This window comes from Anarrhichthys ocellatus, unplaced genomic scaffold, assembly GCF_004355925.1.
Source record: "Anarrhichthys ocellatus isolate YVR2014 unplaced genomic scaffold, GSC_Weel_1.0 scaffold16, whole genome shotgun sequence".
NCBI classification, from domain to species: domain Eukaryota; kingdom Metazoa; phylum Chordata; class Actinopteri; order Perciformes; family Anarhichadidae; genus Anarrhichthys; species Anarrhichthys ocellatus.
This window is the reverse complement of record NW_022280046.1, coordinates 1,134,004-1,161,272: the sequence shown is the minus strand read 5'-3', so window position 1 is coordinate 1,161,272 and position 27,269 is coordinate 1,134,004. Positions and strand designations below refer to the sequence as shown.

Sequence of the window (27,269 nt, the reverse complement as noted above, 5' to 3'; positions counted from 1 at the left end):
TTGGAATCATTTAAATGGCATTTGTGATCAGTATTCCTTTATTTTTACTCCCTTTGCAGCATCTCTGTTTCTGAAAAGCAATATAAAACTGAAGTGTATATCTTAATTCAATCTAAGTACTGTCTGTAAATACACAGGTTAACATCTATCATCATGTCATGACTTGTTCTTATTATGTCTTGGATGTCTTACAGCTGTGGGGACAAATCAAACAATTCGAATAACAGATGAGTCACTTTTTTTCCCAGAATTTAGTGACAGGAAGGACCGGGTATGAACATGCAGCTCAGCGCTGAAACATGACAGGTGATGGGGAGAGGCGTGGTGAAGGAGCAGAGGCGGATCAGAGGGAATGCTTTGAATTTGCCTTCACCAGTTCACCTCGGCTAACGACTGCGTGGGTTGTGTGAACTGGTGTCTCGTTCATTCTTCAGTTCGGAAGCATAGGTGTGAGGGACAGAGGGAAGATGAATCTATACAAGAGCTTTGGAAACCTTATGGAGGCTTGGGTAGCTGAAGTAGGCCAGATTTCGGACACAGCATGGCTTGGAAATAATGATGAAGACCTTCCTACACCTTCCTCTGATGTCGGGACAAATCTGCGCTCAGAATCAGTGGACTCTGGAGTGGAGACAGCCAGCTCTGTCATGTCCTTCCCTGCTACACCCTCCTCTGTCTCAACAGGTATCGCAGAAATAGACATATTTCCACCAGAAAGAGAAGGCGACGGACTCACTCCTGCCTCAACATCACAGTCTCCCGTCCTCTCTTCTCCCGAGCCTTCCTCTTCTTCCTCTCCGCACCTCCTTCCCAGCAAAGCTCAGGTGGGCTCCGCAGCCTTGCACTTAAAAGTGGAGCGAGCATTAAAGAAGACTGACTCGAAGCATCTAAAGAACAAACGAGAGCCCCTTACGGTGGATGAGATGCTCAGGCGACATCCTCGATCATCTTTTGAACCCAAACAGCACGCATCAGAGTTAGTGAGAGGTCAAAGGTCACAGAGTGTCGCCTTAAAGAGGACAGTCAAGCCATCGGTGCTCCCGAGGCAGATGTCGGTAATGTGGAGCCGGCCAATGTCTACGAGTTGTGACAAGCAGCCAGCTCAGACAAGAGCAGAGGTGAGATAATGTTCATGTCGCAAACTAAACTGTGTTCCAATTTTTTTCTTTTTTTTAAAAAAACAGAAGAGTAGTTTCAGGATTACACAAGTTTCACAGTAACATGTATCGTCTTGAACTGCACAGGTATGCAAATATGAAAGGAAAACCTGAAAGGAAGTCGCAGAAGTGTAACACTGTGTCTAATTTAAATTCACCAAGCTGCTCTCAAATTTAAAGTAGGACAGGCATGTCATTACTCACACAGACTCTCTTTCATGCTCGCAACCTGTCACATGTCCGTCTGCGGTGTGAGGATCACAAACCAGTCTGCCCAGGTGTCTTTATGCCCACAGGCACGGGAGGAATGGACGGAGTCGTGCAGAGGAAGCTCAGCAGTCTGTGGGGTTTTTTGTTGAACATGGCAGACATGTTGATAACTGGATAATGGAAGAAATTCAAAGAACATTGGATATGTTCCTATTTACCTTTGCTATGACTTAGTGAGATCAGAGATTGAATCCATTCATGTTGACTGCACACAGAGGTGTTGAAACAACAGGATTAATTGTACCATTTGTATCTAATTAGGTCCTCAATGTTCTTTTAGTCTCTGGGTGTGTGTGTTTGTGTCCTTGCGTGAGGGCCAGCGGTAAAAAGCTTTGATGACACTGAGAAGTAGATAAAATGATCTAGAAATATGTCTTATCGCCGTTACTGTTCTATATTGTCTTCTCTACTCTAGATAGTGCTTATATTAATTGGTTGTATTTATAAATGTAGTACTTTTGACAGTACATTCAATTTAAAAACTTGGACAGTGATGGATATTTTTTCGTAATTTTCTGACATTTGTAGAAAGAACAATTAATACAAAAAAACAATGAACAGATTCATTGAATTCCAGACCTAATTCTATTCATTAAGACAAAGAGTCAACTGTATATCGGAGCTAAATGCTATCTTCAGCATGCTGACATGATCGCAGTGTTTACCATGTTGATCATCACCACGCTAACATTTGCTAATTTGCACAAAGCACAATCACCCAAATTATTGCAATTCATCCTTGGGGGAGGGATGAACGTTTGTATCACATTTCACGTCAATCCAGACAATAGTTGTTGAGAAATTTCACTCAAAACCACAAATATTGACCTGCTGATGGCGCTGGAGTAAAAGTCAGGGGATCAGCAAAGTCATAAGAATTCATCGTCTGGGCACCATGAATATACGTATGTACAAAAGTTCATGTCAATCCGTCTGGTAGTCTGGAAAACCTTTATGCCGACTAAACTTGTATTGTAATGTCGTATCCTACAAGGTAAAGCTTTTCTTGCGTAATGATCTGTGCAGGACCTTGGTGAGCAGGAGGGGACACGACTGAGTCCTGGGTTCTGCTACTTGGAGCAGGTGTGCCAAATGTTAGAAGAAGTTGCCAGACAACAGATGCACAGCCGAGCGCTACAGATGGAGACGGACGCCCTGCGGGAACATCAAAACATAGAGGTGAACCAGGTGAAGACAATCATTGTAGCACATCTTCGCACAGCAATGAAGAAGTTGTCACAAACCTGACATGAGCTTGTCAAGCTGGTTATGACAAGATGTCCTCCTGCAGCCTTGGGTCCATATGAATTAAACCATGATAACAATGTGTGCCACATCACTTGACTCTTTCAGACTCTCATCACTTGTCAGAGTGACTCGAAAGCTGCTGAGGAGGATGTCTCTTTTTGTGAGAGTCTTGAAAATACAGAAAGTGCAGAGCCCAGTGAACCCCAACCGCGGAGAGATTATCCTTACAGACATTTTCGGCAGAGATCTGCTTCTGACACAACACTGCACATAAGTGAGTCAAAGTCCACCTACTGCTTTCCATTTTCACCTTCTGTGATTTTGTACATTCAATGTATTCTAATAAGGAGATATTTTGCGAGTCCTGTGTGTATCGCAGCTATGTTATTGTGTGTGCGTGTGTGTGTGTGTGCGTGTGTGTGTGTGTGTCTCATTGGTGCATAAAAAGTAAATGCAGACTACAGAGGGCAGCATCTGAGTACACATGACCTGCTGGAGAAGGATGAGGAAGACCATGAAAATCAGGTAAAATACAGTTAAATACAACATGTAATTTGTACGTAAATAAGCACGGCTAAAGAGTGAATACATCATGTCATTTGCATTGTGTTATGGTGAGTTTTTTAAGAAATATGTTATTTTTTTCCCCCAATAATATTCTCTTATTTCTGTCCACAAATATCTTTTGTGTATTTCCAGGGTTCTGATAAAGAAGAGACGGATAAAAAAAGGAACTGGAGAATGAAATTTGGGTCTTGGACACAAGAGGAGTATGCAGTGAGAGATACAAAGGGGTGAGCAATTGCATTTACAACTGTAACCTGTAAGTGGGGCCGTATCATTAATCTCATATGATGCATGATGCTTTGAGGAAATGTTTGTGCTGCTCCAACATGGCAGCTGGCCACACTGACGCAGTGGTCAAGAGCTAATGCACAGTCGATGCAGAAGCTTTTGTTTGGAGTTCATTTTCAGTCTGTGCTTCTGTTCCTCCTGAACATTTTGTCCCTTTTCCATGAAACGTAGCCTACATGCTGGCTTGCTTTAGCTCTGTTTAATGAATTTTTTATCTGCACAGCCAAAAGACGCATTCATCTGAGAGAAACTCAGCCCGACGACGGCTGAGCCAGATGTTCAGGAGGAAGAAAACTCCGCTTGAGTAAATGGACCACAGTGTCTCCGTCATGATTTTTGGACATTTTTGGTTTCAGTTCTGAAGAGGAGGAAGCTTCTCTTTAAAGGACTGAGCACTGTAACTGCTTTCAAACTGAATTCCTATGCAGCCCATGAGATGAAGCAATCTGCCATGTTTATTTATTGTCTGCTGTATACTTGCCTTTATTTTTTATACTGAAATAATATGTTTTCATATTAAACAGAGAGTGGGAATGAATTTAGTCAAAGCTTCTTTTTTTGCAAACATTAAACTTGTGTCTGTAATAAACTGCAAATTGGTGAAGAATATTGGTATGCACTGTACAGTATAAAATCATTAATTTGAATATTTCTCTTTGAAGCTGTTACGCATTCATTTTTACTTCTGCAACATAAAAGAAACATGCCTCATATCCATCAAATGCTGTGTGTCTACATACAGGACAGTATGAAAGAACAATCGGATATGACTGCACCACATAGGCTTTCTATGAACAGATTATTAATTATTTGGTCTGGGAAATGTCAAAGAAATGCTTCCAGAGGTCATGGTGAAGTCTGCAATTAGCTTGTTTTGTCAGACCAACAGTTCAAAACCCAAATATAATCACTTTAGTGATATAATTGTAAATCTACCTGAGGAACCCTTACAAAAAGGGGTTTTGTGAGCAGTAAAATATACCAAATACCATAAAAAAATCCCTGATTTGTAGAAAATAAGCTTCATTTTTGAAATAACAAAACCATTTCTGAATTTTCATATTAATTGCAAAACATAGGATGTAAATTAAGGGATGGCCTTCATGTTTGTTAGGACATTTTAAGGAGTTTTTAAAAAACTATTTAAATCCCCTTAAACCATGCAGAAAACCTATTAGAATACCACAATCCATTAACTATCCCTTGATTTAAGGCAAAAAAAAGGAAAGGAAAGCCACAATTGCATTCAAATCCTTTCTGTAGCTTGACAGATCACAAGTGCAGGCCACACAGAGTTACTTTTATCATTTATTATATCTTTATTCACCTAGGTTGGGGGGGATAGACCTCCCCTGGCATTCCCATGTAAAGAGATGTCAATGACAAACACGTCCAACCAAACGAGAGAGGGTGAATAGGATTCCAGTCCATACATAAAATACATTTATTTACTATTTGTTGAACCATCGGCATCCATTAGTCCCACATAGCATCCATCTGTGCTAGTAAATATATAGAGATAACATCTGTGGAGGGATTTATTTACTGTATGTGTGTGTGAGAGAGGGGGTTGGCAGAAAGGGTAGAGCTTATAGACGAAAAGAGTGGTGGTGAGGGGGGGTCGGGTGCAGTCGTGCCTGCATTGTCCTCCCTTGTCTACATGATTCCACAGGAGGACAAGGGGTTGGCGATCTGGCAGGTGCAGGCCGACTGGCAGTATTGGCGCACAGTCTGGTAGCAGCTGCGGTCGGCGTCCCCGCCCCACTGCACGGGCCCGTTGGGGTCAGAGGGCAAGCGGCTCAGGATGCTGGTGTTGATGGCCAGAGCAGCCAGGCCATAGTCAGTGAACAGCACTGTCTCGCGCCTGCACGTGGGACACGAGATGAACTTGTACTTGGGACAGGACTCGTAGAGGATCTGCAGGCACTCCTCACACACCGAGTGCAGGCAGGAGAGGATGCGCGGCCGCTTGCCTGCAAAGTTGTAGGTGTGACCGCAGGTGGGGCAGTCCAGGGGCTCGCAGGGCATGACGGGTCCCGAGGAGGAGGAGGAGGAGGTGGAGGAGGTGGTGGAGGAGGAGCGCAGCACGTACTGGTTGACTATGACGTCTTCCATCTTGTAGTGGAACTGGTGGTAGCAGATTTCGTTGGCACTGGTTTTGCGCTGCGCCAGGAAGCTCTGCTCCCGGCGCGTCACGGGGGCTGAGGGGGAAACCATCTGCCGGGGAGACCCTGTAATGTCCAGGGTCAGGTCGCTGCAGGCCTGGTTGACGATGATTTCGCCTTCACCTCCGCCGTCCCATGCCACTCTGGGGGGCGGGGCATAGCGAGGCTGGGTGACGGGAACAGGGCACTCTCGGGGGAACTTCTCCGACTGGATGATCTTGACGGTGTCCATGGGGATGGTGACAGGCTGGCGCCTGAGGCAGGACATTCGCACGTTTCTGGAGGTGGAAGAGAGAGGGGCTGTGGCTCCAATCACGGCTGGACACCCCTGCCTGGTTCTGGGCAAGGGGGAAAAGATTAGGCTCTTTCTCTGGAGTCAGCCATTCGAGGGGACATGGGGACGGATGGTTGCCTCCATGTTTCCCTCAGAGATCCCACTTGGCGGGCGCTACTGTCAGCCTGTATCTTTGTGAAGGGAAGACAGATGGAAGAGCTCAGCCAGAGCACCGCACTCTGCAGCTCTTATTCTGTTGATATGTATGGATAATTTAACAGTCCAGCTTACAGTGTCTGACCAGTGCTGACTACTTAAAGGTAGTTTTTTTTGTTGCTGCTGATGTTCCTGTGCTGTCTCTGATGGTTATTTGCAGAAATGTATATTCACATACAAGGACAGTTAGTACTTTAGCACAAAGATATGTTCTCACTCAGGGATGACACTGATAAACAATCTCATATGCACACAGATGCTCACATATATACATACAGTACAGGTTGGTGGATTTCTGCATTCACACTATGAGGGGGGGGGGGGATTGAGTTCAGGCAGTTCAGAAAGGTCCAAAAGGTATTGTCTTAAACTATATCCTGTGGCCTGCCAAGGAAACTCTTGTCTTCTCAAACTAGCCTTTACACATGGTTCTCACTTAGCTTAACTTCCTGTTTTTTTGGCTGTGGAGGTGTTACACATCGACTCGAGTGCGTGAGAAAGAAAGAACAACCTCCAGTCTTTCTCTCTGCTCTTGGTCCTGTTTGGTCAGGTGACCCTGTGTGACCCTCTCAGTGGCTTATTGATAACAAACAGGGTTGTCCCATAATGCTCTGGAAAGCTGATGGAATGACTCCTTCAAGCTCCAAGGCTCCTGAATTCCTCAGAGGTGGGAGTGAAGGGTTTAACGTTCAGACAGTCCTCCCAGCTGAGCAGAAGAAGTGATAACAGTCTGAGGGATGCCTCTGTGCTTGTCTCCACTTTTTTTCAGTGACTCGTAACGTTTCCTTTGGTCCATCTACCTGTGAAAACAGAAGAGATTTATAAAAATACATGAATTTCTGCTCTGATAAAAACATTGCAAGATTTAGTGAATTTGAATGACATGTAACATGGAATATTAATGAGATACGTAGGGGGAATGGGTCAGCTTTTAATAAATATATAAAACAAGTTCTATTATTCTGAGAAAGGTCTGTAGGTGTACGCTATTTTCATTGTTTATGGGAAAGATCATAGCTGTGAGATCTTTCCGTGTTGGGAATTGTTTTTAACTTGGAAAGAATCCACTGTAGCTGTATCAAGATCAGTTTACTTGTGTTTATCTGATGACGGAGGCTGTCAACTTTGCATGTTGGCCTCGGCCCAGGTGTATTACTTAAGAGATAATTATCATGTTGCCAAATGTACCAGTACGTACGCCTCTGTTTTGACTACACACAATGTGCTACAAAGTCGGAGGATTATGTTGATGTGGTATGAGTGCTTAGGCTTTAGAACGACATGCACAGCACAGCTACTGTGCATTTTAAAGGGTCATTTAGGGTCATTTAGTATTTTTCAACCTCAACCTTTTTCACCCCATGTTTTTTTGTCCAAGCGACTCATCGGGACAAATTTTTTTGAAATTCTGCACCATCAATTTACGTCCTCTAAAAGTTTTTGCTACTGAAAGGCTCAGATTGTTGTTATAAGTGTCTGACAACATTGTAGAAAGGACATGTTGTACACTAAAGTCTGTGCATCAAGCAGGATTTTAGAAATACTGAGCCCATTAGTACAAGTGCCCCTCCTCCATCCCCACAAAGAAGTCACATTTAAAACATATACAAACGTGTTTACAGCAGTAATAGCAGGTAAACAATGCTGCGGACACAAAACGTAAATGCAACTGACAGGTAATTTAAAGCCAAAGCCTGCCACACTGTCCGGTCAGAGCAGGCGCTTGTGACACATGTTGCGGCCCTGCTCTTGTCATGCTTCCTGCTTCCTGTCAGCACTGTCACATCTTATGAGTTGCGTCAGCTGGACCGCGTGGGAACAGGTTATACTCTGCACGGAGGGGTTTTTGTGTCATACTGTGTGTGGGTTTAAGAAAAAGAACAAGAGTATGCATGAAGCTTTTCAACTTGACCAAAACAATAGCTGCCAGTCAGGAGAGGCGGGAGGATGACACATTCATTCTTTTCACTGGCTGATGATTCATTAAGAGAGAATAAAAAAGCTTTGCAGAGGAGGTGACCTACATGGCGAAGAAGAAAAAAGAGAGAGAAAGAGATAGAAAGAAAAGAGAGGAGAGGGAGCTCAGTGCTGGTCCAGGTTTCTATTTATGGTTTGTTTATCTATGCACTTCTCAGTGGTGTCCTGCCCCCAACCCCCTGCTGAAGATTCACACCGAAGGAGAGAGATGTACCTAACAGGCGGAAGTGCTTGAGCCCATTACCTCCACGCGATGCAGCGAGCCATACTGGGCAAGCAGACAGACATTTGATTCTCCCCTTTGTCCTCTCTCAATGAATCTGTTGACACATTTGTACAGCTCACACTCAAACACACAGAGCTGTTAGACTGAAACACCGACAGTCTCACCAAATGTGCTTCAACACTTCTCCCAAAATAGCCTCTGTTTCTTTTTCATCCTCTTTCACACAAAGTATGCATTCACACACAAAGATAGTGATATATTTCAGGGGCAATGTTTGGTGGTTTTTATAAGAGAAACAATCATCAAGAATATGTATATGATGGCCTCACAAATGCAGGTATTGATTATAGATAAGATTAGATATTGATAACATTATCAAAGAAAATTTGTTCAAAAAAAAGTAATAAACATAAAATTGAATGAAAAGACATCACAATGTTATGATCAATGTTTGATTATTGATATGAAATTGTCTGTGACACAATGTGTACAGATGTTGGCATTGATTCCTGATCAGATTCTTAGTCATGTTTACCTATTCTATGATCGGATACAGACTGGTTTGAATAATTATTTTGCCTCCTTTGGATTGTTTAATTTGTGCAAAGTTCTGCTTGACAACAGTTAACATGACATTTTGGACTTTTGTTAAAAAAAGTTTTATGTAGAAACACATTTTATTTTGTTAGTATCATATCAAAAATGTAACATTTTAGGTATTAGTACCTAAACAAACATAATATCGGCATCAAACTATTTTAAATTACTACATGATACTATACTATATCACATGGATGTTCCACAGCTTTATGCATTATATACACGTTATATAACTGCAATAGTGGGAATTATGGCCTGGATTGAATTTGGCTATATCACCTGATGGTTTAAATTACAGCTATACCTATACATCTGCCCATATGAGTGCAGAAATGCCAAAAAATAACTTATATATGTATGTAATATGCATGTAGATATAGTTTTGCCCTTGTATCTACTGCAGACTACTGAAGAAGGGATCCAAAAGTCTGTTCATTCTATGTTTAGAAACCCACAATCAGCCAATATTGGCCTCTAAAATCCGTTAGGCTATTGTTTGAAATTCAACTAATCATCTCCACTTCTGACAACATATTATACGTCTAGACACACCGTGTGGATATAAACAGCTCGTGAGAGTATATGTCTGCCTCGCGGTGGGCAGGGGTCGAGTTGGTAAAGCATCCAGGCTGCACGCGGAGCCTTTGAGCCTGGGGGAGATGAAGCAGCTAAAATTACCCTCTAATTTGGTGACAGCGCTATGAAAAGGGCCGATAACTGAAGCCGCCTGCCCGCTGATGGCCCAGCTTTGGCGCAGCCTCTTCCTAATTGACGGAGCCCTCTCTCCGGTTATGTAAGGAGCTCATCTCCTACCCAGTCACCATATTAACAGAGTGCTTCAGCTCTCCCACAGTCTTGACATTGAGTGTTTGCGTGCGTGCGTGTGTGTATGTGTGTGTATACATAGCTCTGGATCCTCTCCCTGCAGAGGAATTATTACACTAATGAAATCATGGCAAGCATTTGACCTCGTCATCACAAGCAAGAGGAGGAAGAGAAGAGCTGACCAAAGAGATGTCAGAGGAGTTCGTCTCGCAGCAAATTCCTCACAGCATTAAACACACACAGAGCAGCATATACAGTTATAGAGTCACACACACACACACACACATTGAAAGTCTCACCCTTGGACGACTCCCCATCATCGTACTCGGCACCACCCTTATACATTCCACTGGACACACAAGCTGACAGATAACAAACCGATAAAAGCCTCTAAAAGGCATATTTCTGGATGTGCCCACTATCAGTCATGCTACTGATTAAGCTGACACAGACACCTGAAGAGGGAGAAAAACACACATGGCGCCACACGCCAAGAAAATTCCTATCCTCTCCCACTCCCGCTGTGCTGCTTGGTCTCCCTCACACACACACACACACACACACACGCTCAGGTCCTCATGATCACACTGGATAAATTCTTCCTGTGCAGATCGGAGAATGCCAGAAGGGCACCATGTTCTGAATGAGTCATCCAGACCCTGCCCATCAGCATGTCTCTCTCGCTCTCTCTCTCTCTCTCTCTCTCTCTCTCTTTTCTCTCAATGAAAATCTGTCTCTATCCATCCATCTCTATAATACAGCCTATGATCCATCTCTCCCATCCATCCACCCCTCTGTCTTATCATGTGAGCAGTGTGTTGGCCCGGACAGAACAGAACAGACGGTGTGGGTCTTTGTGCCCGTACACCACATACCGGCAGTACGTCGGGTATGCCAGCTATGTTGAAATGTGCATCCACGTTCGTGCCTCGGCTGGTAAAAAAGCATCGCTGCGCATCTCTACTCTGACCTGCGTGGGATATTGTGCTTGTATTTTGATTACATAATGTGCTATGACCTGAATGTGATGTGAGGACAAATCCCCAGATTTACTGTATGTTTTGGTGGCTGCAGATTCTCTCAGGAAACCGTAGCGCCGACAGGGATTCAGTGACATACTGGGACCGATTCAAGCACAGGAAGATTTGCTTCTGTGGCATGTTTTACAATTTTAAAAGTACATTGTTTACATGAGTATTTAAGAGTTGTACTGCAGATGACAGATGCATCTCAGTGTCTTGCTTGCTTTTCTCAATAGGCTTTTGCTTACAATCGTTTTCTGAATAAAGCAATCGATTCCCTTCACATATAACATACAGTAGGTTGATATCAATTCAAATGCCAATATTTAAAAACAGATCAGGACATGATGTTTGGCTCTATTCATAATATTTACGGTCAATCCATGGAGCTGTGATTACATGCAATTATCCCATAGGCTGCTGTATGATGGCAGTGTGGCAGAAAGTGCTTAGTGAGTGTGTGGGGAGGTGTTGTTTTTAATAACTCAGCTCGCTGTCATTCATGGCAGACATCGGCCATTTTGCCTCGCAATTCATTACAATCAAGTGCTCTTTGTTCCCGTCTATGTTTCTCCCACGGCAACATGGCAGAGCTGCACACAGGCAGAAAACTAAAAGGCAATAACACTCATCGCTCTGCCTGACACAGACTTCATAGAGGATTTATGGGGGGAAAGGTTCAGCGAATGTCCAGCTCTTCAATAACAACAGTGGCTTGATTGATTAAGGCGATTGATGTTTGTCTTAAGGAGGCTGTCTCAGCACCGGTTTAAGGTGGACGGCATTGTTGGTGCCGCGTGAGCTCAGGCTCAGGAAGGGACTGTGTGACAGAGGCGAGGTGGCCAAAATGTTTGGACCGTGTGAGATGGAGCGGCTTTAGCATGTGGGAGGGGTGTGTTCGGGAGCAGCAGTTATGCAATCGCAGCATGGTGTACCCAGCACTCTCACTGCAGCGCCAATGTATTGCCAATATGGAGATACCTTAGTGCTGCTGACAGCTACAGAACAGGCAGTTCCTGCCCCGTCCCTTTCACCCCCACCCACCCCTTCTTCCGGCCCCTACTGTCTGTCTGTGCAGAGGTCTGTCAAATGTCATAACCAGCTGGAGTCGTGACCCCTGAAGACACCATCTACACCCAAACTCACACATCTAACCACTGTTTGTGATCCATGCAGATAAGTCGGTGGGCAGGTTCCTCTCCGTTCATGCAGCCATGTGTGTGTCTCCAAAATCATGCAACCACCATGCAAAGCCCAGCTTAACGCAACAAAAGGCACAGAGCACCTCTGTCATGCACAAAAGACGGCCAGAAAGAAAAGAACATTAGTGTGAAAGCCACACAGAGGAGCCACACCTCACAGATGTGAAACAGATGCGGAGTATGAAGATGAACACGGAGGAAAACCTCTGTATCTTCTCTGTGAAACAGATGCAAAGCCATCTCTCATCCTCACCTGTCTGCCTACGCACTTGTCTTGTTCCAGTCCTTTCCTTGCCTCCTCGATTCCTGTTCCAGTTCTTGCTGTCGATATTGTTGATGTTGTATTGAGAGGATAAACCGCTCAGTCTTTTTGTTCAGTGGGATGTCTCACCAGGGGGAAGGATGCTCTCTCTCCTGTCCATACGATTCTAGAAGGATGAACAACGAGTGGCAGCAGTGGAGGGAGGCAAACATGGAGGGGATGTAAGATGGAGGAAGCTGTTACAAGGTGGATGCGTCATGTCCAGGCTTGGTGTCGTTGAGCTCCGCATCCCTCGTTCCCCTTCTCCTCTCCTCCGTGGTACCTTTGTCCTTCACTCTCCCACCCGTGATTCTTTTCCGCCGAGCTGTGGCTGAGCGTCTCCCTCCGGTCTCTCTTTCTCCATCCCTCTCCCCCAAGCCCAAATGTATTCAGCTTATTCTGGGCAGCGACCTGAGCTTCTGCGCCGCTTTTTCTCTGCATGCACGTCCCTCTTCTCTTCCCTCCTGTCTCTCTGCCCGTCTCTTTCTTCTGGTCTTCAGGTAAATCTCTCGTCTCGCTCCTTCCCTCTCCTCCGCTGTTATCTCTCCTCTCGGCTCAGCTGCCGTTCATTACTCCTTTTCTTCTCCTCCTCCAGTCAGTGCGCCTCACAGTCACACATGCGCAGTGTTTTCATACATACATGCACGATCACACACACTCCCTCTCTGTGCCTCTGGCTCCCTCCTTATGCATGTGGCTTGTTTTGCCTGCCCACCCCCACCTCTCTCTCTCTCTCGCTCTCTCTCTCTCTCTCTCTCTCTCTCTCTCTCCTCACACACACACTCCCTCTCTTTCTCTCTCGTTTGCTCTCCCGCTTCTGCAGCACACACTGCAGTGCCTCTGCAGCCAGGATCACGTTTTTCTAGTTGCCAGAGAAAATATTTCAGCCAATGAGAAACGTTAGAGACGCTAACCCCCTCCCCCACCCCCCACATCAAAACACACATATGCATACACACACACATAAAACACACATGCTCATTTATACACAAGCATGCACACCGCCATCTGAGATAAGAGCATGTTTGTGTGCAGTGTTTGTGTATAAACCCTGCACCTTAGTGATGAATCATACCTAATGTACAACATTAAAACACACTCACATATGGTTTAGTCGACAGCCAGGCAAACAGGAAGTACAGGATGCTGGTGCAAACAGATCTCATTGAAAGGAGTGCAGCAAATCTGACAAAAAAGAGCATTAATTCACTCACAAATGAATTTTCTTCAGGCTGCTGACTGGATGCTTTTTGGAAAAACAGATCCATCATATTCAACACTAAGCTCATGCAGCTCACTCATGTTTACACAAACCCACAAACACGGCCTCAAAGTATAAATGTTAACAACCAAACAGAGGGGTGTCATGTGTACTCATTCTTCCTTGACACTTTGAATCCCCCAAAAAAAGATGTGACTGCTAAATGTGACACGGTTGAGTTTCTATAAATTCAAAAATAATTCTTAAAAGCTCCCAACACAGATCTGCTCCGTCAGTGATGTTGCATAACGAGGATTTTATATTATAAATGTTGTATCTGCTCGAGTCTTCATGCTGACCAATAAATAATCCTCAGATCAAAGTGGAAAAAAAAAAACATGACGTGAGTTTCCAATTAATGTAAGAGGGTTGTGCTTATATAACATGGGAAGCATAATGCAATGAGAGATAATCTGAACAGCAAATAGCTTGTGTTTGAAGGGCTTTTAGCAGCCAGCGCTGTGTAAACTTGCTCTTCTTAGAAGTTTCAGGAAGATTCAGAGTATTTGCTCAACACATCATTGATGCAATACAAGTTCCTCAAACATTTGGTGTGCAGTTTTCTCATACTATACAGTATCTCTCTCTCTTTTTATTTTAATCCCGCAGCCTTTTAGGCAACTTGCTGTGTGTTCATAATCCTGTTGTTAAAGTTCATGAAAACAATTTTTTTTTATTTAAATCAAATATTCATGACCATGCAGTGTTGGGCAGTAATTAATTATAATGTGTTATAGCCATTTTCAGTAAGGATTAGGACAACACTTTTGTGTCCCCCTTAAACTTTTAAAAAACAGTTTATTACACACTATTATATAGTTGTAAGTAAATATAAGAGTTAATTAATTAATTTATGTATTTGTCAGTAACTACTGTAGCTATACAAAATATGTATAGTCAAACACAGTTGTGACAACAGTAACAATATAACATGTCTTCATATAGGACGTTATAAATGTTGACAAATATGTACCCCAATAAGTACTTTACAATTACCTTAAATCTGCGACATGCTGCTGTTATATTCAGCTGTGCAGTCCAACCAGAACTATGAGGACTCTGGACTGGTCAGGAAGCTTGGCAAAACAAAACAAAAAGATGCGTTAGCTTTGAGCTAACTTAAGTCCGAAGTTTTCTTAATTACCTGGCATAAAACACCTGGTTTTACCCAGAGTTGGAGGGTGTGTGAACCGGTGTGGCTTCATGGTGAGGAGGCTAAAGTAAGTAGCCGTTGCTGGTCAGTTTACACCTCCAATGAGGCTTGCTGCTTGTTGAACCTCAACGTCCACCTGTGTACAAAGTAACGAGTAATACTACTGTGCAGTTGAGTAATTGGTAAAGTATTAATTAGGCCTGCTTTTTCAGTTTTAAGAGTAATTGATTCGATTTCTAATTACTGGTGTAATGAATGAATAAAGCATCAAGGTGAAGCTAGTATTCATTACAATTATAAAGGCAGCTAATCTGCTTCCTCAGAACAAACAACTCCACAGCTGTGAGCTTGCTTGGTGCTCTGAACTACATAATATGTGACATCATGGATCCCAACAACCAACTATTTCACGCTCATTAACTCACTGTTCACGGTTAACACAATATCATACATTTTTTGACATGGTTTCATGGAATCTAACACACTAATCCCTAAATATTACCTTTGCGAAGCTTATTGTTTTTTTCACATGTGATACAGACCCTGTTTGGTAATAGTTTGGATCACATGTAGTTTGTGGAGTCGTCTTTATAATTATTTGGATATAAACATGGCACTGTGATGAGATAGACTTAACTCAGGGCAGGACTGAACAACAAATATCAAGGATATCAATGCTTTACATTACCACAGGAGGACATTCTGAAATGCTTTGGGGGCCATATTTTGAACGATGTAACATTTTGAGAATTGTCACCTGAAATGGCAACTTAGGCCCCTCTGGAGTGAGACAGCTTAACCTCTTTCTCAGACTGGGTCAAGTGGAACCCATAAAAGGCATAAAGAAATATGTATTTCTTCATCGAAAAATGTCTAAGATGACTTAATTATCATTTAAAAATGTCAATAGGTTCATTTTATTTAGGCCCTTCTGCTAGCTATTATAATTGACTCAATCTTTGTTTGAAGTTTTAAAAGAATTCAAAACATGTCTTGCCTCTTCATTTCTCATCACTGTGAATAGCGACGGCCAGCAGATGGGGTTTGGCTACTAGCACAAACACTCCTGCCAGAGAAGTCTCTATGTTGACCTTTGACTTGCTCGTTGCACTTAGTCACCACACAGGCCAGCAGAATCACTGCCAGGCATGTGATTCAAACACATATAAAGTCATATGTGGCTTCTGGAGAATTAGGCAGGGGTAGAAGCTAATCCAAGGCAGAAATCATAAATCATTCAACAGTGGTGCACATATTCAAGGCCTACATTAGTGCACATTAACCACAGTTAGTGATAAGAGCCAGATAACCAGTCACAATGGGAATGACTTACAGTACATTCAAAAGTGGTCATGTCTGGTTTCGGCATTTCTTTACCAAGTACGTAAAAGACTAAATTGACCTCGGTAAGAGCAGATTTCACCAGAAATTGAATGTGCAATAAAATATACAGAAAGCCAGTGTCTTACAAGTTCAGCAGTGAACCACCAGAGGGAAGCAAAGAGAGTCAAACTGTATTCTGTGTAATTCACAAACCTACTTCCCTGAGATGTTTTTATTCATTAACACCTAAAAACAACACACAGTGAGATTCTTAGTATTGAAGAAGAGGCAGCACTTGTGGACTTTGAGCACATATAATGAGGGGGAAAAAGGGTTATGTAGACTGAGGTCGCAAAAACAGTAATTACAGGGAATTTTTACATCCTCAATCTTGTCCAAACCCGCATCTGTTATGTATTACAGGTTAAAGAGGCATTTTTATTCAGCATGTAATCTCAAAAACACATAAAAATTAACTTAGGCCAATTCACTTTCTTGTCAATTACATGTAAACTACAAAATCCAAGAGACGATAAAGGAGCATTTATTTTTCCAGTTTTGAGTAAGAGTAAATACTAGTTGAGTTGACACTATGGCCATTATTATCACATTTTAAACACATTATTGCGATAGCTAAAAGCAGTCTGATTATTGTACCAATTAAGTTCATGTGAACAAGGGCTGTTATCAGATATCAAATCATAAATTTATACTGCTACAAGCAGTGTGAGTGGACTCTTTCTGGTAAAGACAAGCGTGAGTCACCCTGCAGCTCCATTCATGAGTTGTTCTGACACCTTTGCCCTCAGTCATCATGTTTACAATCACAAAAAGCTAAAGTAAAGACGAGGAACAAAAGTCATAGTTAAATATAAATTATCCGAGAGCATTTGGGACCAGCCGAGTTTCTTTAACCGAAAAAACCATGAAAGAAAACAGCCACACACAGGAGGATGAGGGCGTTTGCGTTGACTATGTTCCTCCATAGCGGCACCTCTGTGGTGTCTGTGAGCTTCCTCTGCAGCTCTGCCTGCTCCTCTGGACTCAACTTGGGGGCTCTTTGCTGCTCCAGGCCACAGAAGCCCATCACCGCCTTCTTGCAGAAGCCTGGTTCCTCCTGGGGCTCTGTGATGGAAGAGACAAAGGCGATGAAGAAAATCTACTTGGGTGTGTGTTCATATGTTAATACTAAATGTCTGTTGATTACCGTCTATGTCCATATTGTTGGACTCTTGGTTGTCAATCCAATCATCCTGTTCGAGGTCCACCCTCTCTTCTGTACGGTTCCTCAGGCTCCAGCAGAGACGATACAACTAGACAGGCAACACAACACATTGAAATGCATTATTTATAAAGTTGGCTATTTCTGTGTCTTCCAGTGATGTTCGGGGATTCATTTTGTATCCAGCCTTATCTCACAGCGGTCACGTACATGCTTGTCGTCAATGGGTTTGGTCATGAGAGAGACTCCCAGGATGATGACACAGGAGACAACAAACAGGATGATGGCGAAGTAGAGGTAGTGGACTCCACATATGATGGTGGGACAGTTACTGGGGTTATTGCAGCTGCCTGTCCCAAAAGCAAACTCAGAAATCATCCTGGACAGGCCGATAAGCAGGCCAATCGCCAGGCCATAAAATGCGCCCTGAGGAAAGAAGAAAGTAGGAAAAACTCTCAGTATATGTATTAGGATAATGTCTCCAGCTATGCTGACGGCTGAGTGGTGCTACATGCTGACCCTAGCAAGATAACCTGTAGATTTTAAACAACTGTAATGTTAACTTTGTTCACCACTTAATTTAGGTGTCATACCTAACATTTGCTAATTACAACCAAACACAAAGTCCAGCTGAGGCTGTTGGGAATATCAAAATAGTATTACAGGTATTGGACAAAATAAATATCATATGATTTGATAATGAGACCTGATAAATTGTGCTGGATGAAAATTTAAAGGATCATCAAAATGATTACAATTCATCCAGAGAGGGACGTGATTATGTATACAAAATTGCGTGACAATGCATCCGTTAGCTGTCGAAATACAGTATTTTACTAGCTGTCGAGAACAAACTGCGGATGGCGCTAGAGGAAAAAGTCACTGGGCTTCTCCCTCTGGGGGACAATGAATGTCTCTGTCAAATTTCATGGCAAACCAACAAATTAGTTGTTGAGATATTTCAGTCTGGAATTAAGTCGGGGATCAACCAACACAACTAAATAAATCCTAATAGCATGTAATACATTTCTGTTGGGCCACAGAACCACCACAGGGCATACATGGAGCAGCATCCAGCAGACACATATAACTCATATGAAATATGCATAATGGCAATTATGAACAAGAAACCAGGGCAGGAGGAATGAGCCGGGACAGTAATGGCAGCATCATGAGTGAGAGTGAGTTTGTCAGATTATAAAATCCTCCTCACTGGCTTCTGTGGCTGGGGATTGTGTGAATATGTGTTGATCTGTCAGCTAATGACTGACAGATCAGCTGATGGCATGCATGACAGCAGTATTTTGCCTAAGCTAATATGACGATCGTGAGAGTAAAAAACATATCAACAGGGGGTCCATCTTCACGCCAAACCCCAGTCCAACTGTTTCAGGACACATAATGTATGTCCAGTGACTCAACTGCTTTATGGTCAGAAGACCCTAAATTACACAAGAAGTCAGAGGAAGCAGTTTAAATAAAGATGTTGCCAAAGACCTTTGGCCAGTAATTACTTAATATCTTGATAATGGACTGAACTTTACCACACACAAAAGCCTTTTTATCCACGTTAGAGGCATGGCTCTCTAACAGGCTGTCGGCCTGATAGTCAGTCCATCACTTTGGTCCAGACTGAAACATCTCGATAACTACTGGATGGAGTGCCATGACCTTTGGTACAGAAACTCGTGGTGCCCAGAGCATGAAGCCAAATGACTTTTTTCCCCCAATACTTTGGTTTCCATCATTCTCAGCTGTACTTTGTGTTTTGTGCTAATCAGCATGCTATCACGCCAAACTAAGATGGTTAACAAAGCAAACATTTTACCTACTTTACATCAGCATGTTAGCATTGTCACTGATCAAAGCACCTCAGAGATGCTGGCATGGTTGTAGACTCTTGCTCTTTTTTGTATGAAACAGACAATATATTGCTCTGTAGGGAGTTAAATAAAGAGATGACTGAAGTGGAAAACTCACAGACTCATTGACACGCTTGCAGAAGATGGCAAGCATGAAGACAGCTGCTACAGGTGGTGATAGGTAGCTGGTGATGGACTGGATGTAGTCAAAGAGCTGACCACTCTGGGCTGATTGCACCACAGGGATCCATGCTATGCTCACACCAATCAGGGCCAAGATAAACAATCTATACACGGACAGAGATAGTGGCAGTAAGGCATGCATGAACTCTCTCATTTGTCAGAAAACTTAATGAACTGAACCCCAATGTGTTTTACCTGCCGGCTACCATGAGTTCCCTTTCACTGGCTGTGCGGCGAATCTTAGTGTAGATGTCCATTGTGAAGAGAGTACTGGCACTGTTGAAGATGGAGGTAAGTGAGCTCATCAGAGAGGCCATCATCACCGACAGCATGAGACCGCGCAGACCTAAAACAGATAAAATAACAGATTCAAATGGTAACAAAAAAAAAACTGCCGTTTGTATTGTCAGCGCACAAGACAAAGGTCTTTAGCCACACACCATTGGGCATGATATCCAACACCAGTTTGGGATAAGCGATGTTGGTGCAGCCCACACTGGCACCGCAGTATTTTTCACATTCAGCCGGGTCCACACATGCCACCACATCTTGAATGAAATGAATAAGATCAGCAGGATGTTAACAAAGATGGAAATCCCCCATTGTTGTAAGACGGGCATGAGCTACATTGCGTTCAGCTGGTGAGCTTGCTTCAGCCAACACCTGTCCCATTATAAACTCACTCACCTGGATAGAGGATCCTGCTTATCATCCCAGGGAAAACCATGAGGAACATAGGCAGCAGCTTCAGGTAGCCACACAAGATACAGCCTGCCTTAACGTGAGATAAGTTCTTAGCTGAGAGGCAGCGCTGGACAATCACCTACAGGAAATGTCACAGGCGGGAAAAGTTCAGTATAGCGCCATGATGAAATGGATGTTAAAAAAAAAAGGTTGTAATGAACTCTAAACTATTCTCTCTATTTTAGTTTTAAAACTATTTGCTGAGTGAATACATCCCTTAAGTCAAAGAAGTCAAAAGAATATGCTTGCTGATAAGTATTGTCCTCTGAGCAGTGATAAAGGCCGACGATAATGTGTTTATCTGTGTGCTGGATGTCAACATTTCAATTTTCATCTACTTCTTTGCCGAGATCCAGCAATAGTCTGCCTGTTAATCTTATCTCAGTCTCTGGGAGTGCATTACGGTCTAACTAAAAGCATGTCACTCCTCATACTAAAGGCCACCTTAGACCGCTTGAATGAGTCTGGCAAAAACAGGCAAGATCAGGGCACATCATGTCTGTACAATTGTGTGGGAATCAATTGAATGAGTCTGTTTGTGTGTGTGTGGGTGAGTGTTTATGACCATGGATTGTGGTCGTGCAAATGCCCAATACCGGACATATCCTGTACTGACCTGATCAGTGCACCAGTACCAGGTGGCCTGAATGGTGAGGCCAAAGACAAGGCCAGGCCATGGCAGGTCTCCTGTGATCGCGTTCCTAAAAATGTGGAAGGAGTCGGCCCGAGGCTCGTAGCAGCTCGCACTGACGTTAGCCGTGATAGAGGGGACGGCCTCCATGTAGCGCTGCTGGAAGCTTTCATAGCCTCCCACCTCATTGAAAGCTGCAGATGTGTGTTAGTTAGACTGACTTAACAATCATTTTTACAAACAGGATTTGTCTCGTCACAATAAATAATACAAATGAGTATAGTGATAAAAAAAGGAAAATACCATATTACCAAAGCCCATAAGGATGAATGATCCAACAACCATGATGATGGTCTGTAAGGTGTCTGTGTAGATCACTGCAGCCAATCCACCTGAGATACAGTATGTGAGGTCATCAGTGTATGTATTTCCATTCCAAATCAACCCATTTTATCACCACTAATGTACTTCACTGAACTTACCGGAGAGAACTTTGTACAAGATTCAATTCATTGCGGCAAATTGGTTCATTCAGTGTGAAGATTGTTTTGTGTAAGTGAACGTTCTTTGTAAAGTTAAAGTTCAGGTGTGTATTCGTTATTACAAAACAGCAACAGAAGGCCATTTCCTGCTTATCGCAGTCCATGGGTAATTAACCACATTGACACACTAGACAGGAGGAGACAGTGTGTCTATGTGTGTGTGCCTACATCTCTATATATATGGCCTTCAGAAGACTTTAGCCCTAGTCGTAGTGCCATTCTGTAAAGTAGATAAGACTACTGGCTTTAATCTATGGGTTTGGTGGAAAAGGAAGAGGATGCACCCTACGGGGACAGACCTGTGACAGTGTAGAGTGCAGTAATCGATAGTAGCATGATGACAGCAAGGTAGATATTCAACCCAAGTGCCTGGTTGATAAAAATCGCACCAGAGAACATGTCTGCCTGAGTGGAGAGGAGAGGGGAAAACACATCATTTCAATCAATAATGTGAAATACAATGTTGACATAGAGGACATCACTGAGGGTTACGACGTGGTGACTTACTGAGATCTTAGTGAAAACATACAGGAAGAGGGACAGCACAGAGAGATAGATGCGAATACGCTGTCCTCCAAACCTCTTCTTCAGGTACTCGGGCATGGTGACCACCTAAAATCATAAATAATAAATTAGATTTTCATTCATGTTTGTCTGACTTACTTTTGTCCTCTAATGTTGCTGTTTTATATGTCCAACAGTGTGTTCTGTTTACCCCAGCTTTAATGTAGATGGGCACGAAGAGCCATCCTAGAATGACGACCACTATAAGAGCCTGAAACACTCAAACATACAAGGACACAAGAAATGAATAAACAATGCCGATCAAAATGCTAAAAGAAAACGTTGACTTCTGTTGTTGTTCTGTTTCCTCTGCAGGGTGAAACTCTCATGATAATCGACTCTTATCAGCTCACCTGATACAGATAACGGATAATATCTGTCACAGGTTAGAAATATATTTGTTTTAAGAAGTGATAATGGTGTAATTGGCACCTCAGACACGATCACTCACATTCCATTCAAATCCACCAATGGCGATTCCCCCAGCTGCAGCAGTCCCAGCAATGCCTACAAAGTGGCCACTGCCAATGTTGCTGGCAAACAGTGAGGCTCCAATCTGCGGAGTGCATAATTATTATTATTATGAATAATTATCCTTGAATAATATGCATAATTTCTAAGATTCACAGCTGACTATGCTTCTGTGGTATGTCACGTAGTCAGTATAATGTGTAATATACCATAATATGGTATACTAGCAGTTAGCACAAACTATAAAAACCTGTTGTCAGTCATTACGAGATACCCACCGGCCACCACACCATACTCCTCCCCGCAAGGAAGAAGCCACCGACTGTGGATCGGTTGGTGCGGATCATAGCCTGCAACAGGACGAGGGCACATTTTAGAAAATACATAAATGCATTTGTGCAAAACAGCAACAGACTCTCTATTTCAAATGTCACTACACTTTTGTTAATGATCACATTATACTGTGTATGCAGCAGTGATAAAAAAAAAAGAACAAAATCCCAGTAACGCTATGTATCTAAACATGTGCATTCCCTAAATGTTAAGTAATCTGATCTGCAATAAAATATCGTGAGCCAGGTTGTTGAGTAAGATGCTGTGATTGAATAATATGAGTCCACTCCACTGCATGTAATTTATTCCAAAGTGCAGCTGTAGACGTGCTAAAAAACAAGGCTATTATAGTATCCAACCTATAATAAATCACTATATTTTCTCTTATGGCTCAATACAGACTTTTTCTTCTTATATTGACGTAAAACAAACTACAAATATCACTACTGTGAAACTGTTGAGGAGTTAAATATTCACAGAGAAGAAGGATTTTGTAGAACGTTCAACTGAAAGACTGAGCAACTCACCCATACTCCAACAGCCAAGACAACCAAAAAGTAGATCACAATAACGGAGATATCTGCTGCGTTGTTAACAGCCACAGTGGCCGTGCCGTTTCTTGCATAGTTCCTTATTAAGGAGAATCCAAAATAATCCTGAGACATTTTTGCTGAGAGGGTGACCAGAGAACAGGAGTGTTGCTGGTGTCGCTCCTCTTTGACCGAAGCACCTGCACAGACACTTATGTATACCTTTGCTGGAGGTGTGTTTGAGTGTGGGAAAGATGGGGGGCTGGGAGGGAGTTCATCTAATAAATAGCCAGCTATTGTGTTTGGTTGAAAGTGTGTTTGGATCTGCAAATAAACCTTGCTGTTACATTGCAGTGTTTGTGTAAATCCATGTGTTAAAATGTGTAACCTTTCAGCAAATACAAAAAAAAAATGCTGTTAATGATCAACCCACGAGGAATTACCACAAGTAAAGAAATAGGTGGATCTACAGGCTTCATCAGCACTACTGCCAAACTCAACTTAATCCAGGTCAATTTAAACAAACACATGTACGTATAAAACACTTCTTCTCCCTGTTAAAGGGTTTTTTGGGGGAGTTTTTCCTGTACTGATGTGAGGGTCCCGGGACAGAGGATGTTGTATGTGTAAAGCCCTCTGAGGCTAATTTGTGATTTTGGGCGATACAAAATATATTGAATTGAAATCGAATTGAATTGTATAGGCTAATATATGTTGCCATTTATGTTCACACAATAGCGGAGTAATCTGGGGCGAGGCACCAAAGACTAACTGCAATTACTATTATCAATCTTATAAAATCTTTAAATCTAAGCGAGGCCTTCATTTACGATCTCTAAACAGCTCTACCAAATAGGAAATATTCTCTCCTTTACTGTAAGTCTTGTACAAATGAAAGGCACTTAACATTGACTGCACTCCACCCACAGTGAACACTCCTTTATCCTTAAACAAGTCTTTGTGTGTTAATTATTAGACTAAAGGCCAATGTTTGAAGGAAGTCACGTAAGAGAATGAAAAAAAACAAAATGTCAATGTGCAAACATTTAAAGAAGGTATAAGCAGCCACTAGGTGTCTCTACAGGACAGTGAAACTCATCTAATTCAGGTGATTCTGAGCTCATACACACATTTAAGCGTATACTGTACTATTCACCTTGTTTACTTGTACTTTACATTGTATGCTACTTTATACTCCAACTCCCATTTCGGACTGATATATTGTACTTTTTACTCAACTAACATTTATTTGATCATGTTTGTTACTCTGCATATTCAAATATAATAACTAACATATCAACAATTTCATTCGGATGAATTATTATAAATTAATAAATAATACAATTCATATTCTGAAATGTGCCAGTCTGCATAACTACTTTTACTTCTGATACTCAGGGTATTCTAATTGATGATGCTAATTTTGTGTTTTTTCTTAAAATAATATTTGTATGCATAACCTTTACTCAAAACAGTATTTGGGCACTGACATATTGCTACTTTTACTTTAGTTAGAAAGCTGAGCCCTTTTCACATTTTGACAAGTCGTTGCAGGTTAAACATAATATTAATTATGGCCTTGTTTCATTAAGGTGGACCATGAGGCCCTGATATTGGGCATGCTGGCTCCCTGGAATGGCTGTGACACACTAAATAGAATGGGACCATAATTAACTTGATCAATCACACCTGTGTTTAACCTGTTAGGACAGGTCAAAGTGGCTGCTGCGAAAAGGGCCTTCAGTGTCAAAGCCCCTTCATAGTGTCACCACACAGGTGTTTTCACTCATGAGTCCTGATTAGACCTCTTCTCAAGTGAACAGACTGTGCATGACTGACATCGCCCTCACTCTCATGTGGCAGAACCTACACTGTTATTGCCTTGTATAGTCAGGTAACATCAGGTCATTTCCAGTATAGCTCCACCCAGCTTCAACTGACTGGAGGTCTAAGTTGTCAGGATAATTGAAAACACCTTGATGTACCTTTAGTGTATCGTGAGTGCTCACTCAGGGTTCCACCGTGCAGTGGGCTCTGGCTTTTGGCAAAGAGAAAATAAAAATATAATGGGAAAGGTTTTGTTCTTGTAACCCGGAAGAACATAATAGCTGCCTTGACATTTACATTTTCACTAGTTTAACAAGGTCAACAACAATTTTTATGACATGAGAGTGATAGTCAGTATTTTACTTTTTATTTAATTTGTACATGTGGTTTTATAGGTTATGTAACAAAAATGGGGGAAACATTTATTGAGCTGGGCCAAGTGAGACACACATCACCTGTAACAGGTTTAACAGCCAGAAGACACACATTTAGGTTTTTACCCAGCTATAGTCGTGTATACATAAGCTAAGCAACATCCTTATAGTAAGTACATTGTATCTTAATTATAAACTAATTCAATTAAGAGAGCCATTATGGAATTAGATCCTGTAATTAAATGGCCGAACGCAACTATCACCTAAAAAAACATCTAATTTGCACTCAATGAGCAGTGATTGGTTTGTTCAATCCGGTGTACCTAAATGTTTCGCAACTCAGTGTACAGGGAGCCAAAGCATGAACATGTGATTTAATTTTTTTTAGTTTTCCACATCAAAATGGCTGAATAAAGATGAAACAATACCTTCTCCAAAACACGAGAGAGGCAAGGGAGTGAGATGGGGGAGTTATCAGACTGATACTGTTACAAATGGCTGCTTGAAATCTCTAAATGGGGACAATCAATATTCACTTGAATGAGAATCAATTATTGGAATGAGGCCAGTGGTCTGTGGGGATTAAGGCTCAGCCACACTCACGGATTTCAGTCCTGAGAGGAGCCTTTGAATTTATAACCACCCCAGACAGGTCAAGACTTTGTCAGACTTATTTGATTTTGTGTTGTCCAGTTTATTTGTATATTCACTGAGACTGAAATCTGCTCATAACCTTGGCAAGTACTGTAGTTGATGCTTAAAACACGAACACATCACAGAGCCGATCACACCAGTGCAGCAAGACCACAAACAAACACTGCTGATTCGTGCAAGAAATTGATCTCTTGCAGGAGTGCATTCTTCATACATAGTAGTCTGTATAGTGGGGGAAACTACTGTAGTCTTTGGCAAACAGAGAAGTGATTGAGTGTCCTGACCTGCAGTCGACATACAATTGTGTCTTATAAACTCCTCCCTGTGTCTACAGATCTATTATTCAGGAAACTCTGTCAGAAGGGCCCATGGACTGAAACGGGGAAAGAAACTCGCTGGCCTGGTCTCAAAAAATAGACGTACGGACAGTAATTATCTTGTGATTTCAACACCACTGGTGAGTACTCCACACTGCGCTTTGTCCAGGTTTCTGTGTCAGGTAAATTGTTAAAAATCAGGGCACAAATCTACCATATTTCCATGATCATTTTCACATCAGCCAAGTTTGCTTTTTTGTCTGTTTCCACCACCATCCCATGAACAATTTCACCCAATTTCAAAACAATTCATAATTCTAAACCCATGAACAACAATCAAAATGTCAGATGGAATAGATTACCTTTTGATATTGATATTGATATTGATATTGATAGAAACCATTGACTGCTGAAAATAAAATGACACAAAGTAATGAAAACGCAATGTGATGCTTTGTTTAACTTTATTTCAAAGGCCTTGGTATTGTACATGCTAGTTCACTGTCACACTGTCACGGCTTACTTGGACAACTGAAGAGAGTCATGGATGAGTGCTTCTCCTTCTATGACAAGTCAAAATGTCCTCTGTGAAAAAGGTGTGTCATGAGGATATTATCTTTCAGCTTCTCAGAAAGTTCTGTAAAAGAAACTCTTGATTCAAAGACATTTTGTGTAATAGAAACCCATGGAACAGAGCAGATATACAGTCTGGAGTAAATGGCATAGAGCATGAAAAAAAGAAAAAAAAGACGAAACACATATGCAGCATCAGAGTAAATGAAGATGGAACACAGCATTAATTAAAGATTTAAGTCCCGCTTGGAAAAACTGTGCACCTTTTAGAGCGAATGCCTCTTTGCAGTTGCAGCCCAAAACCTCTAGCAAACCAATATCAAAACATCTGGACCTTTCCTGTGCACAGACTGATGCTAATAAAGTG

At 42.2% G+C, this 27,269-nt stretch overlaps 3 protein-coding genes across 3 annotated transcripts; 1 reads left to right on the top strand and 2 right to left on the bottom strand.

The window, feature by feature from the left end:
- Positions 1 to 386: 386 nt before the first annotated feature.
- LOC116388188 (uncharacterized) lies at positions 387 to 4,074 on the top strand. The gene is made up of 6 exons (XM_031855854.1): positions 387 to 1,118; positions 2,454 to 2,615; positions 2,781 to 2,949; positions 3,124 to 3,200; positions 3,375 to 3,469; positions 3,754 to 4,074. The coding sequence occupies exons 1-6, from the start codon at positions 468 to 470 to the stop codon at positions 3,836 to 3,838; spliced, it is 1,239 nt and encodes a 412-aa protein (XP_031711714.1). The 5' UTR covers positions 387 to 467; the 3' UTR covers positions 3,839 to 4,074.
- A 751-nt stretch (positions 4,075 to 4,825) lies between these two features.
- On the bottom strand, positions 4,826 to 13,053 carry rnf208 (ring finger protein 208). The gene is made up of 2 exons (XM_031855855.1): positions 12,291 to 13,053; positions 4,826 to 6,985 (listed from the first exon to the last, which is right to left on the bottom strand). Exon 2 carries the CDS (start codon positions 5,961 to 5,963, stop codon positions 5,187 to 5,189), a length of 777 nt encoding a protein of 258 aa, XP_031711715.1. The 5' UTR covers positions 5,964 to 6,985; positions 12,291 to 13,053; the 3' UTR covers positions 4,826 to 5,186.
- A 3,216-nt stretch (positions 13,054 to 16,269) lies between these two features.
- Positions 16,270 to 23,534, bottom strand: slc5a1 (solute carrier family 5 member 1). The gene is made up of 15 exons (XM_031855856.1): positions 23,155 to 23,534; positions 22,573 to 22,644; positions 22,275 to 22,379; positions 21,975 to 22,034; positions 21,767 to 21,871; positions 21,559 to 21,664; positions 21,029 to 21,109; positions 20,703 to 20,911; positions 20,030 to 20,165; positions 19,783 to 19,890; positions 19,538 to 19,688; positions 19,278 to 19,446; positions 17,508 to 17,723; positions 17,283 to 17,388; positions 16,270 to 17,200 (listed from the first exon to the last, which is right to left on the bottom strand). Exons 1-15 carry the CDS (start codon positions 23,290 to 23,292, stop codon positions 16,986 to 16,988), a joined length of 1,977 nt encoding a protein of 658 aa, XP_031711716.1. The 5' UTR covers positions 23,293 to 23,534; the 3' UTR covers positions 16,270 to 16,985.
- Between the last annotated feature and the right edge of the window lie 3,735 nt (positions 23,535 to 27,269).

Excerpts from the sequence above, each read along its gene's own strand:
- LOC116388188 (XM_031855854.1), top strand. The coding sequence starts at position 468 with ATGAATCTATACAAGAGCTTTGGAAACCTTATGGAGGCTTGGGTAGCT. Across the intron at positions 2,616-2,780 it reads AAAACATAGAGGTGAACCAG|ACTCTCATCACTTGTCAGAG; the intron begins GTGAAGACAATC and ends TGACTCTTTCAG. Across the intron at positions 3,470-3,753 it reads GCAGTGAGAGATACAAAGGG|CCAAAAGACGCATTCATCTG; the intron begins GTGAGCAATTGC and ends TTATCTGCACAG.
- rnf208 (XM_031855855.1), bottom strand. The coding sequence starts at position 5,963 with ATGTCCTGCCTCAGGCGCCAGCCTGTCACCATCCCCATGGACACCGTC.
- slc5a1 (XM_031855856.1), bottom strand. The coding sequence starts at position 23,292 with ATGTCTCAGGATTATTTTGGATTCTCCTTAATAAGGAACTATGCAAGA. Across the intron at positions 20,166-20,702 it reads GGTACTGGTGCACTGATCAG|GTGATTGTCCAGCGCTGCCT; the intron begins GTCAGTACAGGA and ends CATTTCCTGTAG. Across the intron at positions 19,891-20,029 it reads AAGCAGGATCCTCTATCCAG|ATGTGGTGGCATGTGTGGAC; the intron begins GTGAGTGAGTTT and ends ATTTCATTCAAG.